The sequence below is a fragment of the Podarcis bocagei genome (assembly GCF_964188305.1).
Source record: "Podarcis bocagei genome assembly, chromosome: 6".
In the NCBI taxonomy this organism is placed as follows: Eukaryota; Metazoa; Chordata; class Lepidosauria; order Squamata; family Lacertidae; genus Podarcis; species Podarcis bocagei.
In genome coordinates, this window is record NC_138130.1 from 79,112,167 (window position 1) to 79,133,358 (window position 21,192).

At 42.6% G+C, this 21,192-nt stretch overlaps 1 protein-coding gene across 4 annotated transcripts in view; it reads left to right on the forward strand.

Annotated features, from left to right (window-relative positions):
- DCLK1 (doublecortin like kinase 1) overlaps positions 1-21,192 on the forward strand; it is a 200,507-nt gene that overhangs the window by 103,995 nt on the left and 75,320 nt on the right. For all 4 annotated transcript variants that reach the window (XM_081197936.1, XM_081197933.1, XM_081197934.1 and 1 more), the window contains exon 5: positions 18,579-18,695. In XM_081197936.1, the coding sequence (XP_081054062.1) occupies positions 18,579-18,695 (117 nt within the window). The remainder of the gene's footprint in view (positions 1-18,578; positions 18,696-21,192) is intronic.

Sequence of the window (21,192 nt, forward strand, 5' to 3'; positions counted from 1 at the left end):
CTTGGGATGCCATCTTGGTCTTGACCTTTTGCCAGGATGACTAATCTCTCACTGTGCTGGTAATAAGAAAAGTACTTAATTTCATGAGCTGGAAACCATACTAGGGGGAAACATGATGTACCTGATTCTGAAGGCGGCCTGAGCTGGCTTGGTTGAGGACATGCTTGTTACTATTTTGCAAAACCGCAAACACTTCTGGTTTGTTTTTGTTTTTTTGTTTTTGTTTCTTAAAAATATCCTGAAGACAGTATTTAGAAAATAATTCATATTCCATCTGTCTCTGAATCATGCCCGAAGCAACTAACAACATTAATTAGTTTTAAAAGATCAGTAAAACAGTGAAAAACATTGCCAAAACTATTGCTATGAGTTGGGGGGGGGCGGTAGGCTATATGGCTGAGCCCCTTTCTAATTTCTGGATCCAGCACGGATTCAATTTGTGGAATAGCCAGACTAGCTTCTTGTTGAGGTAATGACCCTCTAAGTATGGCTCTGTGCCAGATAGCAAATGGGTGGGCCCAACTCCCTCAATTTGTTGGTACTTAGAAAGAAGAAGGCAGAGTTGGTGTGTGACAGGTAGAAGCTGGACACAGGCTGCAGACTGGGCCTGACTTCTTATGGAATCCATCGTAGGCTCAGGTTGTATATATGTGTAGATAAGCCATATACAATAAAGACACCACAGTCTCTGCTGTCCCTCATTCCACGGAAACCGAACCCTGGGTCTACACCAGGAATCCCTGGAATCTCACTCTGCACAGAGATTAGGGTGGCGTGCAACACTATTAAAATAGATAATAATAATAATAATAATAATAATAATAATAATAATAATAATGCCATTTCTGCCTCGGAGGAGATGGGGTTGCGGGCCAACTCCACCCACACCCGCGCGGGGGCTGGCCTTTGCCCCCGCACGAGAGCAGGGAATCCCCGGGCGTGTCACCGAACCGGCCAGCCAATCAGCTGGCCGGGGAGGAGGGGCCTGGCCTATTTAAGGCCAGGCACGCCCGGGGACCGCCCTCTTTCCACCTGGGCACCAGAGAGGTTTTCCCATCCCACCCACCCTTAGGTTTTAGCTAGTCTTGACCTTGCTATGGACTTCGGTTGGTCGCCGCAAGGGGCCTGGTAGGAATTTTTCCAAGTTGGCACACTTCGTGCCTTTTGGTTTTTTCGCCTACCTCGTAGCAAATGTCACAACTTCCGCGGTGTTGGCGGTTAGGCATTGGCAGGGGGAATTGTTATGCAAATGAGAGGGGGGAAGGAAGCGCCATCACCTTCCCCAAAATAAAGGGGTAGTCCGGTAGAGGACTCCGGGGGGCGTTGCCTTGTCCGAAACCTAGGGAGGTAAGGGCCTCCGGCACGCCCCAGAGCGGTGACACCCGTGGGATCCTAGTTGGCGTACTTCAACAGGACCCCCCACGGTTTGTGGACAACCCTCCCGGTCACCATGCCGGGTAGTCGATACGAGCCAATGCCTAAAGCCAATACCTTTCAATTCTGTAATCAATAAAGTTGTGGCCTTTTTATGCCCATTAACCTAAAATATTGTGTCCAGTGTCTTCATTTCACAAGGGGGGGGGGAGAATTGCCACACAATAATAATAATTTGTTAGATGGAATTTGTTAAGGAGTCCTGCCTTATTCCTGAACTCCCATTGTCAAGAAAATACTAACGTATCTCAGTATGGAGGACAAGAGCAAGCAGGAACACTTATATAATTTTTATAAAAGAGACTGTCCCTGTATCTCTATGACTCCTTCACAGTTGGACTTCTAGATGTAGCTGCTTGCAGGACTGGGGGAGTTGTTCTCAGCTCTTTGTTGCTGAGTCATTGACTCATAAGACCTGTAGCTTAGAGGAGGCTGTTCCAAGAGCTGGGTGGGTGGTGCCTTGACCAGCCCAAAGATATTATAAGGCCAGCTGAAAGAGAGATGACCTCCCTTTGGGGTTCAACACTTTTGGGTTGAGATGAGGCCAAGGGCACCACACTATTTGATTGGCTTTTGCTAGGAGTACAACTGGTTGTATTCTTTTCTGCTCATACTTAGTATGCCAACCATCCCAGGTCTGGTAAGAGCATGAGTCTGGTTCAGGCTCATGGATCAAGCTTTGGTTCATGGGTCCATGCTTCTCTCTCCAGTCCTCAGGACTCTCTTCAGGCCACTTCCCATTCCTCAGGCCAAATGGAGAATGAAATTTGTTGCACATCTGACTTTTGTTGGTCAGAATGCAGTAAGATAAGACACTCATTTTTTGCTCCACCCACCACTGACATGTGACTCCCAGAATTTTGTGTATGACAGAATGTGGCCCTTGAGCTGGGAAAAAGGTTCCCTATGCCAGAATATATTACATAAAGCTGTTCTTTAAAGTTGGGGAAGGTGAAGTAGATACAGCAGATACTCCTTTTAGTAGCTGACTAATCGGCAATAGAATTTAAGGGGAAACCACCTTTTATGGCTACTTTATACCCTCTTCATTTCTCTGTAGTATCTTGACAAGTTGGCTTCCCTAGGCAAGAATTAATGTGGCTCTAATTTAATTTTATAGTCATTTTGATTGCTGTATATTTATTTGGCTCAAAGTCAGTGATAGCATTTAGAAATAGAAACACATGTTTTTCAGAAATCTGCCGCTAGAGGAACCCTTTGCTCACCCCGGCCTCAAAATGCTGTTTCCAAAAGAAGCTTGGGATTCATCTGCAAGAGGGTTTTCAAAACTGAAAAGCTGTAACCACACACACTGGCCTCATTCAAATGTAACAGTAAACTGTGGTTTAGAGTTATGTGAATGAGCCTGAGACTCGTCAGCTATCCCTCATTCCTTCCCTCCTCTGGTGCAGCTGCAAAGCGGTTGGAATCTTTCGCTTCCATTTTTAACTATAACTATAGTTTAGCATTAAACTAAACAAATAATCTGTAATCATTCTTAACTGGGTAACTTAAATGTCCCAGCTTCAGCCTGCAGCAGATTAAACACCACTGGATGAACCTGAATTACAACATCCGGCACTCTGCACAAAAAATGCACTGAATGTTTGCAGAGCCCAGTGCTTGTCAATAATAATGTCACCACAGTCTAACAATACAACAAGATTAAACATTCTTCAGTAATAGTTCTGTTGTTACGCATGTTTAACTTTTAAAGCAAAAAAATAAAATAAAAATGTGCATCTGAAGGCAATTCCTGCCAGCTCCTTCCCTAGCAGGAATCCAAGGGCATGATCTTCCAGGTTAGTATGTGACCAAAGGAAGTCAAGGATTAAATCTGGAGACAAAATGCATACCAGAGGGTGATGATCTTGTGTTGCATAAATAGAGTTTTATAGAACATTCTTCATCTGACAGAGGCTTCTCCCGTTGTCTTTCTAAGACCAGAATGGAGTCCCTCATTCTGGGCACAGACTATCATTGTAAAAAATTAGACCATCTAAGAGTGCTGCAGTTACATAATTTTAGACACTGGCTATAACAGTCTTATTCTAGAGGTGTGTATCTGAAGAAGTGTGCATGCACACGAAAGCTCATACCAAGAACTAACTTAGCTGGTCTTTAAGGTGCTACTGGAAGGAATTTTTTATTTTGACTATGGCAGACCAACACAGCTACCTATCTGTAACTTATTCTAGAGGGTAATGTGTATTCCTTCACTTTACTTCAAAATGTGGTTAGCCAGCCCTGCTCCTGTTCTGTCAGCTGAGTAGAACCCTGGACTTCCTCCTTGACTATTTGTTTGATGCTGTGCCTGACGTCAGTGCTATCAAGCTAAATGTGCATATCCCACTCCAGAAAAATTTGTGCGCTCAGTTCCTGACCTAAGTGGCGATATGAATGATCAAACCTACTTTTGCATGTCACCTGTCTTGATGGATTGGGGTGACGGTTTGAATGCTTTTAAACTGGTGATGGCTAAACTTTTGCATTCTAGATGTCGTAATTCCATTATACTAATCTATAGTGTGACCACATTTGGACAACAGTTCTGTTTGCTTCACTTCATAAAAGGATATTTTAGGGCTGGAAAAGGTTCAGAAAAGGGAAGCCAGAATGATCAAGGGGAAGGAACAACTCCGCTATGAGGAAAGGTTACAACTTTTGGGACTTTTCAGTTTAGAGGAAAGGCAAGTAAGAGGAGACATAATAGAGGTGTATAAAAATATGCAGGAGGTGAAGAAGGTGAAGAAAGTAAAGATTTCATTCCTCTTGCATAACACTAGAACTTGTGGAAGATTCAGGACGAAGGAAAGTAATTGTTCCTACATGCATAGCTAAACTATGGAATTTGCTCTCACAAGAAGCAATGATGGCGCCAACCTAAAAGGTGAGTGTTAAGGAGGATTAGAAAGATTAGTGGAGGAGAGGGCTATCTATGACTATTAGGCATTATGGCTGTGCTCTGTCAGAGACAGAATGCAGATGCAGAAAAGCAGTGACTGTGAGAACACAATGCTCAGCTAGATAGGTCCTTGGCCTGACCCAGAAGGCTCCTCTTAAGGTCTTATGTCCCTGTTCTTTTACTCCATCATTTCTGAAAAAAGATGGTGATTTGGACAGGGGTCAACAACATCTGGAGTTGCAGGTTAGCCACCCCAGTTTCAAAAGTGAATAAAATGAAGAATTAAAACTATGTATTGCAGCTTATTTTATTGGAAAGGTTAACCTTTACGGTACTAATCTAGTCCCTGCTCCCATTAACAAAAGCACTGAATATTTTAAAAGGTTTTATGCTCTTAAATAGGAATGACTCTTCTGCAGTTAAGAAAAGACAAGGACTTGCACCTGAGAATTTATGTATGCTGCTCTGCAAGAAAAAAAATGCTTCTTAAATCAGAATTATATTGATTTTTGCCTCCTTTCTCCTTAATGAAGCTAGAATTAAATAAACTCATTGCTGTTCTTTCTTTTTCATGCAGAGCAATTTTGTTAATTGAACATTGCCTACCTCGGCTAAGATCTTGGCTTGCAGCCTTGGTTGGAATGTTTCTTGTTCTAGATTTTGAAGTGTGCACTATCCCGTTGCTCGTAGGGCACCAGGAAAAGGAAGAAACCACTTTTTTGCCACTTAAGATTGAAATTCTGAAAGAGGTATATAGAGCGTTTTGTGTCCTAATTGGTGGACCTGAAGCCAGGGCTCCAACATGTGACCCTTCAGGCTTCTCTGTCTGCCTATTGGGACCCTTCCATTTTCAAACTGGAGAAACTGTCATGGGCACCTCACATATCACTGTCCTATTGGCTTCAATAGACTGCTTCTTTCATTGCTATTTTCACAGAGGGAAAGGGACTTTGTGGACACCAGTGAAGACCTCTGCAGGTGCACCCATGGGTGCTATATTGGGGGTTCTTGGGTTAAATTCACACACATTTTTTACTTCATTTTTGCTTTCTTTGTGCTGGACTCAGCAAAGGGGTGGGGAAGACAAGGTTGGATACTATAACACTTTTAATTCAGTTGCTAATCTTCAAGCTTTTTGTCTCCCATAGCAAGCAAGTAAAAAACTGCCAGTCTAGGGGCCTTAGAAAAATAACTTCTGTTATCTTAAGTCACAGCAGATGATCCAGAGTTCTGAAACACTGCATCAAGATCTTCAGAAGCTTGACTATGTCTGTTCAATGTTGGGCGAATGAGCTGCAGGCATGCTCTACTGAATTACTCTAAAACAGTGTGGCGTAGTGGTTAAGAGTTGTAGACTCGTAATCTGGTGAACCGGGTTCGCTTCCCCGCTCCTCCACATGCAGCTACTGGGTAACCTTGGGCTAGTCATACTTCTTTGAAGTCTCTCAGCCCCACTCACCTCACAGAGTGTTTGTTGTGGGGGAGGAAGGGAAAGGAGAATGTTAGCCACTTTGAGACTCCTTCAGGTAGTGATAAAGCAGGATATCAAATCCAAACTACTCTTCTTCTTCTTCTTCTTCTTCTTCTTCTTCTTCTTCTTTGAAATGCTGCTGGGAGTGGGTGGCAGCCAGGTATAGCATGAGTCTGGACACATTTCCAACATCAACACGAATCTCCATACTAAGGAGAAAATGGAGTTATGTCATCTTTATGGCGAAGTCCTTCCTTTCAAAGCAAAACAAAAACCCAACTGCCTGCTCTATCCATTTTGTGCACCCAAGTCTCTCCTTTGCTCCTGTGGATGTTGTGATTGATTCTGAGAACCTGGCAGCAAAATGTAAGATTGCAGCCATGGGGGTACAAGGAGATTAATTTACCCTTTTGGCCTGTGGCTTCCCTTCCCATGGGGGGCCTGGAGGTTGGGGGTGGGAGCTTTGGATTGCATTAATTTGTCAAGTTCCTTTCCCCCCTTCCGTCACTGTACATGCAGCTCATCTCGTATGAGGATTTTGGATTGAAAAATTCTCAGCATGTAATGAAGATAAATCAAACTCCTTGTATTCACAATATGGATTTTTTTAAAAAGACCTGCTGCTCCCCCCCCCAGCTGCCTTTATCATGGGGATTTTTTGTCACTCATTTGCAGAAGAAGCCTTTCTCCACTTTTATTATGTGCTGAAGTACAATGAGTCCCATCTGGAAACAGATGTATTAGCAGTCTGTTTTATAGCTTTGTTCCTTTCCTTCATTTCCTCCTGCATTGCAGCAAAATTTGAGATAGTTATGGTATGAAGTAATTAAAACGAATAAATGAAACAGCATCTGATAACAAAGCAGCAATCTTCCATCGTATTAAAGCATTGATTAGAGGAAACTGTGGATTGCGGTGATGTCTTACTTTTAGGCTGCCTGTTATTAGCTGTGGAAGCTTTCTGGCTGGAATTTCCCGCTGGCTATTTGTTGGCAGCGAGACAAAGACAACTTGTACACTCTTAAAAAGATGTATGTCTTCTAAAATCATTCAGCAGTGGCTGTCCCTAGATTTGGCTGCATTTTGAACATTAATTAATTAATTAATTAAAATGAATCAAATTTTCTTTTGGAGTTAAGTAGTTGCATAATTACATTATGCCATTAGAGCTGTTCTTGTTTCCATTTCTGTTTGAGAAGTCAGATCCTTTGCTGTCACTTCAGGCTTCAGGTGGCCTCAGTTGTGCGGAGTGCCTTCCATCAACTTCCACTGGTGGCCCAGCTGTGCCACGATCTGGACAGGGACAGCCTAGCTACTGTTGTCTATGCCCTGGTAACCTCTAGGTTAGGTTACTGCAACGCGTTATACATAGGGCTGCCTCTGAAGACAGTTTGGAAACTTGGGGCAAGACGTTTTAAGCATATTACACCAATCCTGACCCAACTGCTCTGGCTGACAATTAGTACCCAAGCCCAATTCCAAGTGCTGGTTTTGATCTATAAAGCCTTAAATGGCACAGGACTGCAATACCTCAAGGAGTACCTCACTCCATATGAACCTACCTGGACCCTGTGATCATCCTCTGAGGCTCTTCTTCGCATGTCTCCCCCATGAGAGTTCCAGCGGGTGGCAACACAAGAACGGGCCTTTCTGCAGTGGCTCCTCATTTGCTCTCAACAAGGAAGGTTTTCCTGGCGCCTTCATCACACACCTTTGGGCACCAGGTGAAAACGTTCCTCTTCAACCAGGCCCTTGGTTGATTAAACAATCTATGGCCTTTTAACAGTATGGCAGGGTGATTATTGTTTTGTTTTGTTCTTGTTTTTATTGTATTTTTTTTAATCTTGCATTTTTATGCTGTGAACCACCCGACATGTATGGGTGAAGGGTGGTATATAAATTTTAATTTTAATAGTAATAATAATTATAATAAACAGCAATGCATATACAATTGAATACATGTACATCACATCTATCCCCTTTTACTGAGATACTTAACTATAACCACAACTACTTAAAAGAACCATATATTGAAAAGGAAATTATTACCACTCAATGCAGATTATAAGGTATGCCATTTCAAAAGAAGACATCTAATTTGAGTAGTCCAGGCTCATGCTGGTGAAGTCACCATCACTATTTATTGAACCATTTTGGAAGAACGACATACAAATGGACTGAATAAAGTCACCTTATACTGGCAGAGCTGACCTACCGTTAGGCAAAGTGAAGCAACTGCCTCAGGCATCAGATGCTAAGTGGCAGCAGTAGCAACCTCTGGACTTTTCTTCCTAATCCCCCAGGCTCTTCCTCTCTATTGGAGGACAGAATTGGGTATGTTATGCGGCCTGTCCTAACTTCCTAGTTTGCTGCCTCAGGTGCAATGGATGTTGCTCCTCCACCACCACTGTTGAAATGAGATTCAACTTCCAGTGCAGTTGGCTTTTGTATGTGGAATGGGAAGTGGGCACCATCTTGTCCTTCACCCCAGGCAGTGCAACACCTTGGACCGATGGACCGTTCCTGCATAGTGGGTTAAAAATGGCTACCTGAATCTACTTACTGAAGAATTAGAAAGCTGAAAGAGAAACTGATTGCCAGCCACAGGGCCCACCTGGCACCATCAAGGTTAAATCAGAATTGGAATTGATGGATGCAGAGAACTTTTATTCTTGAAGAGGCAGGCGTGAAATGGCCAGCAAAATTTTAGGCGCCTTTGGCTCTGCAGGGTGTACGCTCCCCCAAGAGCTGTCATACTGTCCCCAAGCTCACCTGAGATGAACTTTCTGGACACCTTCCCATCCTCACAAATTAACGGTGTCATTTTCCAGATTCACACTGTTACTTCTGCCAAAGTTGTGACAAAAGAAAAATAAAGTAGGCAAAGCCAATTTGTATTATTTCATCCAATACCAGTAAGCCACACTAATGAAAAGGAACCAAAAATGAAATGCTTAAGAACTAACAATGACTAAAGGACAAATAGAAAGGAAAAAGAAACAGAAGGAAAATAAGGAGTATTATTCTATAGCAAAACAGATATACCCAATGCTAGTTATGCTCAGCGTAAAGTAAAGGTAAAGGGACCCCTGACCATTAGGTCCAGTTGTGGCTGACTCTGGGGTTGTGGCGCTCATCTCGCTTTATTGGCCAAGGGAGCCGGCGTACAGCTTCCGGGTCATGTGGCCAGCATGGCTAATCCACTTCAGGTGAACCAGAGCAGCGCACGGAAACGCCGTTTACCTTCCCGCCGGTGTGGTACCTATTTATCTACTTGCACTTTGACGTGCTTTTGAACTGCTAGGTTGGCAGGAGCAGGGACCGAGCAACGGGAGCTCACCCCATCGCGGGGATTCGAACCGCCGACCTTCTGATCGGCAAGTCCTACCTAGGCTCCAGTGGTTTTAACCCACAGCGCCACCCGCGTCCCATGCTCAGAGTAGACCTACTGAAATAAAGGAACGTGACTCATTTAGGTGTATTAATTTCAGTGGATCTACTTTGGGTAGAACTTAATTGGATACAACCCATAATTTCCTTTGTTATTTGGAGGAAGAGGGGAAATTAAGCTTGGTAGAATTTTGGGACATTGTCGTATTTATTATTCTGCAACTGTTCAAAAGCATACAGTATCCATCAAACAATATGAGTAACTAGAAATGCTAGGTGGGCATGGGAGCATTAAGCTTGAAATGAATTCCCCCAAATTAGTTTCAGCTCTAGAATAATGCTTGTGGCAAGGGCATTGGAATAGCAAAAAGGATGGGGAATATCACAATTTTCATTAGTTCACCTAACATAAATCCATATTCATATTATATTTCCAAAGTACGGTCCTGCTCTCATTTAATATAACGTATAGAAACCTAAGTATAATTCCTATGATTTTTTTTTAAGCTTTAAAGTGCAATAAAAGGATTGAGCCAAGAGTTTTCTTGGTCAAGCATCACTTCTTGCTGCAAAAATATCCATTTAATTCACAAAAAGACATCTTGCGTAGCTAGTAAATTTGTGAACTACTCTGCCAGGCATAACATGCTTTGCTGATGGCAGTGACTCATTTTGTGGAAGGTCGCCAGCTTCAAAGGGAACACTGACTTTTGCCAACTTTCCCCCCTGAAGCTTAGCTCCAGTTTTTCTTACAGAAAGACATCGTCCGTTTTAAAGCAAATCTTCTCATTCAGTATCATGGCTGATGTTGTAACTTATGACTCTTCCTGCATTAGAAGGTGTTCTGTATTGTGAACACAACTATGCAGACCCTACCGTTGCTTAAAATAACAGTGGTTCACTGACTGTTAGCAATACAAACAGTTTTACAAAGAAACTTTATTCGTTAAACTGGTGGCCTGAAATAGGAAGCCCATGCAAGCAAAGTATCCTTCCTCTCTGTTTCATTTTCTCAGTCCCTCTTTGTTAAAAATAAAATAAAAAATTCTTTATTTGAGTTTAGTCCTTTATGATAGCAAAAACACTTTCCATTCTAACATTTATCAGTTCCTGCAAGGGTTGCAGATCAAATGAGAGATTCAGTCTCCACCATTCATTCCCTCAGCCTGGTTTTAACATGGACTTTTCAGCTTGCTCTAGCTGATTAGCACAGATGGGATATATGAACAAGCTTTCACCTAATGCTTCTTCTGTCTGGCACTGATGAGTGGTTTGTTGAAACCTGTTTTAGTAGCTTCTCCTGAAAACTCCCATGGAAATAAATGGGCTACACACATCAGGCACAAGTATTTGAAATAATCCCATAGAAAGCATCTTACCCTCATTACTTACTGTCAGGGAACTGACATCAGAGCAGAGGGGAGAGGCGAGGCTCCCAGATTCTGCAGGAGAGGGAACGAGTAAGGGAAGAGAGAGAATGTCATCTGGGGAAGGAAGTCCAGGTGACACCAGGAAGAAGGGAGAGACAGAGAGCATCTCGGAGGTGAGGCTCCGAGACTCTTCCAGTGAAGTTAGTGAGGAGGGTGGAGGACCACCACTCGGCACGCCCACTCTGCGCAGAAGGCTTCCGTGCAGAGAGGCGAGGCGAAGGTTGTCCGTTAAGGAATTCTTATGCTGGAGGAAATTTAGGAGACGCCCACTCACGGATTCTGCTAGCGACTGAGCAGCAGCACCAAGGGCTGCTCAGTCAGGGAAAGACACAACCACCCCTAAGCAGTTTGGAACAGCTGGAGGTTTACACACAAGCAACCCTAACTCCCTTGACACTTACCCTAATGAGTATGTTTAGGACTTTGACATGCCATTTCCCCTCTCATCATCCTTAAAGTATGAAGTATGCAGCTATTAAGCAGACACTGGGACGTAAGGTTCTTTCTGACTAAAAATGTTTTAGTGCAATGACTAATTGTTGCACTTCATATATATAGCATAATACAGTAATATACTATTGCTCATGGTTCCCTGCTGCTATGCCACAGTTTCAGGAAAGAAATGCCTGTTACTGCAGGAGCCCTGTGGGGCAGGGAGCACCTGTTGTCAAGTACTGTGCACTGCTCTCCACAAGATCATAGCATCATAGAGTTGGAAGGGAATCCTGAGGGTCATCTAGTCCAACCCCCTGCAATGCAAGAATCATTTGCCCAATGTGTGGCTTGGCCCCATGACCCTGAGATTGAGAGTCTCATGCTCGACGGACTGAGCTATCCACAGGTTGTTATTTGCTGAGTGCTGGGATGTTCAGCTTCCCAGAGGCTCTGTGTGTTTGTGTGTGTAGCATGGCTCCCTGCCATAGCACAAATTCACATGGTTACGCATCAGGTCATGATCCTTCATGAACACAGTATATAACATTAGTTGTAGTTCTCATGTTATCAGGAATCATGTTCAGCCTTTGTTCCTGAATTTGATAACAGTTTGTGTGTGTTTGTTTACCCGTAATACATAAATAGCCACTGCTGCTGTGCAGTGTGACCTGGCCCTTATTAAGGAAGAATACATATAGCATTTGTGCAGGTGCCCTGTGTGGGACGCAGGTGGCGCTGTGGGTTAAACCACTGAGCCTCTTGCTGATCAGAAGGTCGGCGGTTCAAATCCCCGAGACGGGGTGAGCTCCCCTTGCTTGGTCCCTGCTCCTGCCAACCTAGCAGTTCGAAAGCACCTCAAAGTGCAAGTAGATAAATAGGTACCGCTAGAGTGGGAAGGTAAACGGCATTTCCGTGCACTGCTCTGGTTCGCCAGAAGCGGCTTAGTCATGCTGGTCACATGACCCGGAAGCTGTACGCCTGCTCCCCCGGCCAATAAAGCGAGATGAGCGCCGCAACCCCAGAGTCGTCTGCGACTGGACCTAACAGTCAAGGCTACCTTTACCTTTTAGGTGCCCTGTTGGGAAGTGGGTAGCAGTGCAACTTGTGGGTGTGGGCCAATGACACCACTAACCTAAACTGGATGCTGCTTGTGATTACTTCAGTAGCTGTCATGCCTCCCCACCTTTTTGGGGGGTGAGACCAGGGATTCGTAAGAGGGACTGCACTGGGATAGAGGACTGTCTGCAGAGCCAGCTCCAGGAATGCATGTGTGCAAGAAACCCATTCTGCCAGTACCTTTTCAGCCCAAGAAGATCACATTGCCCTCCTCCAACACAGAGATCTCCATCCCTAGCAGAATTACAGTCTCCCCATATCCTCCAGAGTCAGTAATGTCAAAACTAGGCCTCTTTAACTACAGAACCAAAGCTAGCCCTCAAAAATGGTACTGCGCTTGTACAGTCATACCTCATGTTACGTTTGCTTCAGGTTGAGCGTTTTCAGGTTGCGTCCCATGGTAACCCGGAAGTTCCGGAAAGGGTTACTTCCGGGTTTCGCCACCCATGCATGTGCAGACGTACAAAATGATGTCATGCACATGTGCAGAAGTGGCGAATCACGGCCTGCATACGCGCAGACACCGGTTGCATTCCTTTCAGGTTGCGAATGGGCCTCCGGAACGGATCCCGTTCGCAACCAGAGCTACCACTGTATTTAAGACTCAGTCTGCCTGGTGCTGAAAGAACACTCAAGTTCTACACAGCTGTCCAGGGTGCTGTTGGAATTCCAAATCCTTAAGAACATAGGACGAACCTGCTGTAACTGGCATAGCTAGGTTCAGCGTTCTGTTCTCATAGTGGCCGACCAGATGCATGTGAGAAGTCTGGACGCTGGACATGAGTGCAACAGCACTCTCCCCATCTGCGATTTCCAGCAACTGATATTCAGGGAAATGATGTCTCTGACAATGAAGGTAGACTAAAGGTTTTTTGTTTTTTAAAGTAAAAGACCCCTGGATGGTTAAGTCCAGTGAAAGGTGACTGTGGCGTGCGGTGCTCATCTCGCTTTCAGGCCAAGGGAGCTGGCGTTTGTCCGCATGCAGCTTTCCAGGTCATGTGGCCAGCATAACTAAACTGCTTCTAGCGCAACAGGACACTGTGATGGAAGCCAGAGCGCCCAGAAACACCAGGTAGACTATAGCTATTTTGGCTAGTAGCCATGGATAGCCTTGTCGCCCTTGAATCCCTGCCTTGCCTAGGTTTTTCCTTGCTCTGTTTGCCTGAACTTACGACTCCCTATCCAACCAAGGTAAAGTAGCAATTGCTGCTTTCTTCCTCACCTTACTGGCTTACATTATTGGGAGGGGGGGAGAGAAAATGAACCCACAAAATGAAGCAAGTATGAGCAGAGCAGATGTGTGCATGAGTTGACCACTTCCACTAGCACTTATAGATAATTTGAAGCCCATAGGAATAAACAAACACTGCTGAATTCAGGCTCATAATGTTGTGTGTTTGGCTAAATGGGGGTAAGCCAGCACCCTTTGAGAGACAAGTGAAGCAGAGTCGGCCTGATTTGAGTGATAACCCCCTTGGAAATGGCACACAGGGTTCATGTAAGTGAAGTGGCAGTGACCCTGCTTCCTCTCTACTCTCAGCAGTCCAACTTCAATGCAATGTTTGCAGAAATAAAGGAACAGAATTGGGCTGTGAGTCATTTATGGCTTCCGTTCCTCTTGCAGGTCAATAAAATGTGTTCTTTCAAGTCTTATGTTGCTTTTGGAAGGTTGGTAGTAAGGACAACAATAGTATGGCGTCAGCAGTTGAGGCGGGGGGGGGGAGTGCAAACCAGCCTGCTTTTTTCTTCTTGCTTGCGGATCAATGCCCAGAAAAGCAAGGAACAGGGCCAGCGCCCCCCACCCTTTAGGTTGTTGTTGTTGTTTTAAAGCAGGACAATATGGGTGGGTAAAGAACTTTAACGTTGGATTCTAGCCTGGAAGTGTTCTGAGCTCCAAATTTTGACCAGGCATCCTTGACTTCCAGGTTCCTTCTCATGTCCAAGAATATTTTATGTCAAAAGCTGACAGCCTTATTACAAAGAATTAAACAACAGTTTGCTAAGAAACCATATTTTAATTAAAAGCATGCTTAAAACAAAACAAAACCCTAGAATGGCGGGGATCTCTTTTGTTCCCAACCCATTACTCTTCACAATTAAAAAGTAAAAAGTTGTTGCCATAATAAGTTTATTTTTATTGCCCTTCAGAGTCTGCAGATGCTGCAAAATTGATATTGATGCTATCTCAACAATAGCAGAGATGGCATCCAAATACTTTGAATAAAATGACTTTCCAGCAACCAGAGACATTTCTGATCCTCTGTATGGCTTATCTTTGTACTACAGACATTTTCAGAACCAAGAGAAAGTCTCCATCTTTCAGAAATAGGTTTTTAATAACCTTGGGGAGATTCCAAAAATTAATCCCTGCCACACAAACAACTTCACAAAACAGAAAAAAGATGGCTGAGGATTAGACTTTAGCAGAGCAAATGTTCTGTGACAAGGTATGATCTGGTTTACAAATAAGCATTTGGTTCCACTGGTAACTCAGATAACACTTCTAGAAAGGCGAGGGATCTAAATCTACTAGGGTTTTTGACTTCTAACTTCCTCCACCATAGTTTGATTCTGCTTACTTTACATTATATAGTCTGTTAGAGAGATATTACAGGACTGAAAGATTTCAGAAGAGGGCAATGCAGAGAGCAAGGTTAGTTGGATTTTAAGCATTTTAGAAACTACCCTACATTTTAAAGCTTTTTCAAAAAACCTTGGAGTGCATTCTCCTTTTTCTTCTGGTTTCATTATTTTTTTGCTAGCACTGACACCATATTGGCATATTTTCTGTCTGTTGCCTTTGCTATGTATTTTTTATCATCTTCATTTTATAGGGAAAAGCCTTCAGTGATCTAACACGTTTGAACTTGTGTCCTTTACAAGGTCAGCATTATGAGATAATGCAGGAAATTACTGTTTTGCAGCCTGATTGATTTGTTTTTTATTTCATGTGGTTGGATCAATAGACTGATTATTATTTAGCATCTGTATTATTTCAAGTTTTTCTGTAAGTCCTTTGCATTGTAAATTTCGCTAGCATGTAATTAAATCTTGCTCTTCAAGTGCTATGAAACTTTCTGTCCCCTTCAGTCTAAACTTTGCTCAACTATTGTTGCTCCAATCCGGAGCAGAAGGGTGTTCTACTCATTCCCCTATTCCTGACCACTGTGCACCTTATCAGAGTGTGAGGGTGGAGACTTCCTTCTCTCTTCAATTTGTCTATATGCATTGTTGTCAGCAATGCTGCCTGAAGGAATAACCCAAACATCAGGAACCTCCTGTCTGTTTTCTAGGCAGAATAGAAACTTAACTTGTGGGCTGGAAACTTCCAGCTTGCACTAGCTTACATCACACAAAGAAGCTTCCAGAACCCTCTTGAATAAATTAGAATAGGAAAGATCTCTACACATCAGATCAATACTTTCTTCACCAAAAAATGCAAACTGACAGATAACTGGTCAGAAAGTTTAAAAAAGGAAGTCAACTTTCCAAACACTTTTTGGAACTGTTCAGCTATAGTTTGCTTGATTTCTGTGACTCATAGTGTTTATTTGTCCAATATGCAATTGTGCGTTTTTCTAGTTTTTGGCCACAGATACCTTTGCTACTAATATAACATGCTAATTAAAATATATTCACAACTGCAGAAACCTATTCACCCTATTAACAGTGTCTCAAACAGAGGCGTGTTAGGACCCTTCTACAAGCAAAGTTATGCCTCTCAAACAGAACTACTTATCCTTTTTGCAGATGCATCAAGTATGCACTGGAGTGATGCACCATCTGCTCATAATTTTATAGGTAATTTTGTTTAACAAGCCACTTAGCAAAACAAAGGCATTCTGGAGCCTTTGAGATCCAGCTACCACATGTGTGGTGTCAAAGTACACCCCGCTGGAGCAGAGAAGAGCTTGCCTCTGGTAGGTGAGACAGGAAGCCACACAACTACTTTAGGTCAGCATCTGTTTATTATCTAGATTCTAGAACACAGGCCTGGGTGTCCTAATCAGTAGGGAATTTAGTGCTTCTGATACATAAAAAGAACTCCATTTCTCCATGAGCTGAGGTGCAACTTAAATACAGTGTTGCACAATCAAGTCATAATACAGTTGCCTGCAATTGCGGACAGGAATAAAGCGCTATCTTGGTCTGATCATGATCGCTGTGTGCTGATTTATCTAGGTGAAGAGTATATGAGTATCACAAATGGACAAAGCAGACTGGAAAATAAAGAAGCTCTTTAGCTGGTTTAATTACTTATAGGCAGTCTTCTGGTCTCCTCATGAGTAATATAGCATAGGTACTTAATTGCAGGGGGAGTTTTATGATTGTTGATAGACGATGGACCCTGAGGTGAAGGAATCCGTGGTGTGATGGAGACAGGGCTTCATACCACAGCCCATTTTTAAGGGGTTCCTACCCATGTTGGACTGAGCAATAATAATAATAATAATAATAATAATAATAATAATAATAATAATAATATAATATTATTTATACCCCGCCCATCTGGCTGAGTTTCCCCAGCCACTCTGGGCAGCTCCCAATCAGTGTTAAAAACAGTACAGCGTTACATATTAAAAACTTCCCTGAACAGGGCTGCCTTAAGATGTCTTCTGAATGTCAGGTAATTATTTATCTCTTTGACATCTGATGGGAGAGCAACGGCTGACAGTCAATCAGAGCACAGGTCACAGATAAAGCGGTCCTTGATTCAGCACCAGGAGTGGATAGCTTTGATGGTTTTCTCACCCAGGAGGTGTCCTGATCAAAGCAGAGAGTGCTGGTCAGTTGGAGATGATAAGTCATAGCAGCAACCTTCAGGGGTTAAGCTGGAGATGCCCTCCAAGATGGAGTTGAGCTTTCAAAAATTGAACTTGTGAAACTTCAACCAGAGTGCCTAGTAAGCCCAGACAGGTAGATGCTCCCCTGAAGGCTAGCATACATATATATTTCCACATCATCATCATCAGTAGTATATTAAAACCCACCCTTCGAACCTAAGGTTCCCTTGGCAGTACACAACGTTTCATTTAAATACCATCTTGCCAAATACCCACATTTCTTTTTCTTCTTGCTGTTTTACTTGATTTGTCTGCTGATTTATTTTTAATTTTCATCATGACTGCAATATGTTGGCTTTAATGGACACTTCATTTCTCAGATTCTCAGTCCAAGAGCCATTTTCAGGCATAACACAGAGCTGTGTGTGCATACGTAAATTCTAACCTGAACATCTTAGTCTCGCATGGGATGGCAGTTTCATAGACACATTGATTTTACGGATTTCTCTTAGGAAGAACTAGAGTGTTTCCTTCTGCCCGTGATAAATTCTGTGTGCTTTGCTGTAAGCTGCAGTTCACCAGAGGGCAACAAACCTATTTCATTTTTCTTCAAGCCACTCATGACTGATTTGCAGATAGGAACCTGCATCATCTTATGTGGCCTAAACACTTCCTCAAAAATCAGAGCTGACTGCTGGGAATTGTAGCTCTCTGAGTGGAATAGGGGTCTCCTAACAACTCTCAGCACCTTTAACAAACCACAGTTCCAGGAATTCTTTGGGGGAATCCATGACTGTTTAAAGCGGCATCATAGGGAAATGATTAATTTTCTTCATGAGCATAAATCACTCTATGAATGAGCAAAGCCAACAGGTATAGTGTCAGCCGATCCAGTTGTTATGATAATGGCCCAGTGCTGACTATATAAGTGATGAAGGCATGCCAGCTCATCTGTCTGGGGTCTTGTGCTGTGTGTGTCGGGGTCAGTCTTGTGAAGTGAGTGAGTCTGTCTGTGTGAACAACAGAGATACTTTGTACTTGCATATTTATATCTGCAAAAGTCTACACGCTGGATGTAACAATATCAGGAACTGTTTTATTGAGCCTTATCTTCTGCAGCAGTAAACTATTTTGGACGCTAAGCTGCCTCTGTGTAGTGACTGGAACTGGGGACAACTTCCACTGCATGGGTATCTCACCTCAGATTCCCAACATTATCTAGGTATGACAGACATTTCGTATCATCCACTGACACAAGATTACAATGCAGAGTGTTGGCGATGGGGGAGTATATTTTAAAAGCAAGCTGCACCTTGATATGATGTACAAGTGGTCATTGTTTAACATGGGTAGCCATCGTGTTGTCCTCCAGTAGCTGCTGGACTACAACTCCTATCAGACCCAGCCAATATAGCCAGTGTTCAGGAATGGAGGGAGTTGGAGTCTAGGAACATGTGGAGGTCACCCTGTTGTCTATTCTTGATTTAACAGTTAATTTTCCACTGGAGACTAGGATACTTGTGTATATTTCTTTATGGAGGAATTTAAAGGCAAATAAGCATGCACATTCTGTCCACAATTTGCTAACTGAATGGTGTTTCTTTGTCTTTCAGAATGTCGGGTAGTGAAATCCACTTCCTATACCAAAATAGCTTCAACACCACGTAGGAGCACTACCAAGAGTCCTGGTCCGTCTAGACGCAGCAAATCTCCAGCATCCACCAGCTCAGGTAAAGGAGTCCATGTAACTTTACATAAATACACTATTGAAGGCAAACTTTCAAGGGCCTGCTTAGCATAGTTGCTCCAGGCTTCATAAACTGTGGTTCATAAAGCTGGGAATTGGCGGTGCTCCTTCTCACCTTGAGCACCGCTTCATTTCTGGGTTGTATTAAACCACAGTTCCCTGTTACATCTGAAGTGGGGAACTCGGATTTAACTTATATTAAAAACTGGAATAATGTAACTTAAAATATCAGAATCAGCCTGTTAAGGATTTCATATCAGTGTTCGTTTATATGTACTTTTTATTCACTTGTAATAAATTATTTTGGTTATGTAGGTTTTACTTCTGAATTGTTTTTATATTGGTTGTTTGTATTTATCCGCATTTAACTAGAGTTCCCTGGTTTTGGACGTAACTGAGAACTCAGGCTTAATGCAAGGCAGAAAGGAAGCACTTGGTCCTGATGCCCATTGCTGGCTATGTAGGCCATAAAACATCACTCAAACCAGGCCAGTGTCTCTGATTTTGTTAACATATGACTGGTTTGGGTGTGGGAAGGTAATTTCCTTGCATATTCAGAATATTACATAGTATAATATATTTTTGTTGCTGCTGTACGGACTGTCATTTCTGTTGTGTAATTGTTTTCTGGGCTTGTTACAATTATGGTTGTTTACCTGTCAGTTTTATGCACTGACAGGATGTTGGACCAAATGGGCCACTAGCATGATCCGTCAAGCTTTTCTTATGGTCTTATAAATTTGATTATTGCCCATACCAGTTTTAAAACTGTGTGTAACCATGAAAACAGAAATGAACAAAATATACATCTTCATAGAACTGGCACTCCTTGCATTTAAGTTGTGGTTATTCTTTTAAAAGCATACATTTATTTTCAGGCCATCCTAAAACACATTTCTCAAAACACAGGTCTAGAAGAAGAAAAAGCCCTTGTTTTCCCCATTTTCTCCTTATACGCTGCTTGTATATAGGTTGGGACAGTGAGTTAACTGTGCACCATTGCCTTAAGATCAACTTCCCATTCAGACTCTTCCCTTAGCCTAGTATAAGTCTTCCTGCAGGTGGGGCACCATTGCCATTCTAAGAGAACAAGGGAGAAGTTCATGGTGAGCTCCGGCACCTATTTTTCTATTTTATTTTTTTAAAAAGGCACTAGGTAGAGTCAAAGTCATTAGTCAAGGTTCAATAGGCTGCAGTTCCTTGGGAAGCTGAGCGATTAACTTGACTACAGTTTTGTTGCCAAATGGTCTACAAATCACAAAGCTTTCCACACCTTCCTTGTATATTTGAATAGGCTGGGGTGTAGTCCCCTGACACTTGATACAATACTTGTAGCTGTCCTAGAGATGTCAAGATTAATTTTCACCACTGCTGTTTTTGGACATTTTCACGTCAGTCAAAAGTGAACCATGTCAAAATTTGAACTGTGTCTAGAGAACATAATTAATTGGGTGATATATAAATACCATAAATAAACGGTGTACTCTTCTCTCCCTGCTGGCTCTGGACTAGAGACCATTTTTAATGATATAAAGAGGTAGGGGATATATGAAAGAAATTCTGTGCAAAGCAACTGCTTTGTGTGATAGCTCCATGGTATCCAAATGGATTTATTTTTAAATGGTATCCTGCATTGTCTTAAAAGTAATCACTGTGAAATATTTATTACAGTATATAACAACATATAGCCATTAGTTTATATGACTGCAAGATGCGAGTTGTCATGGAATACCTTGAACTGATTGCCATAGTTTTCATATTTTTAATGTGGGTGGATGATTAAATTTAAATATGGCTAAATTTAAATATGGCTAAGTGTATAGCTTTGACCAAACTGTGGGAGGCAGTGGAAGACAGGAGTGCCTGGCATGCTCTGGTCCATGGGGTCACGAAGAGTCAGAGACGACTAAACGACTAAACAACAACAACAAGTGTATGGCATAGATTTTAAACAGGGTTATAAAACTATTATTTGCTCAGTTGATTTCCTTCTGCTGCAGTGGAATGGCTGATCTGTAATCGCCAGCTGTTTCTCCTGATAGTGGTTTGTTTCCACCAGTTTCCACACTCTGTCCTTGATCCCATAAAAATCATCATGGCCAAGTCCCAGTGAAACCAATGACATAAACTAATCAATCCCAGTGCTTTTAATTGAATTTTGTCATGAGCTGTACCTGGACCCATATCATTTTTGCACTATGGTATTGTGCCTTTGCTAGTCAAGGGATTACCCCTCATTGAGTGGGATAAAGTTAAATAAAGTACAGTTTTGTTTCCAGTTGTGCCTCAGCTTTAATTTATACCCAGAACTGGGAATAAGTTGCTTCAGGAACCCCAACGTCAAGAATCCTCACTGCAGATTCATGGTATATGCTACCACTCATAAAGAATCCCTGAATTCCTGAATTCACATCTGATTTATACAGGGAATGATCAAGGCTGTATCTCCTCAGCATCAGTCAGGTTGCCCACTCCCATCT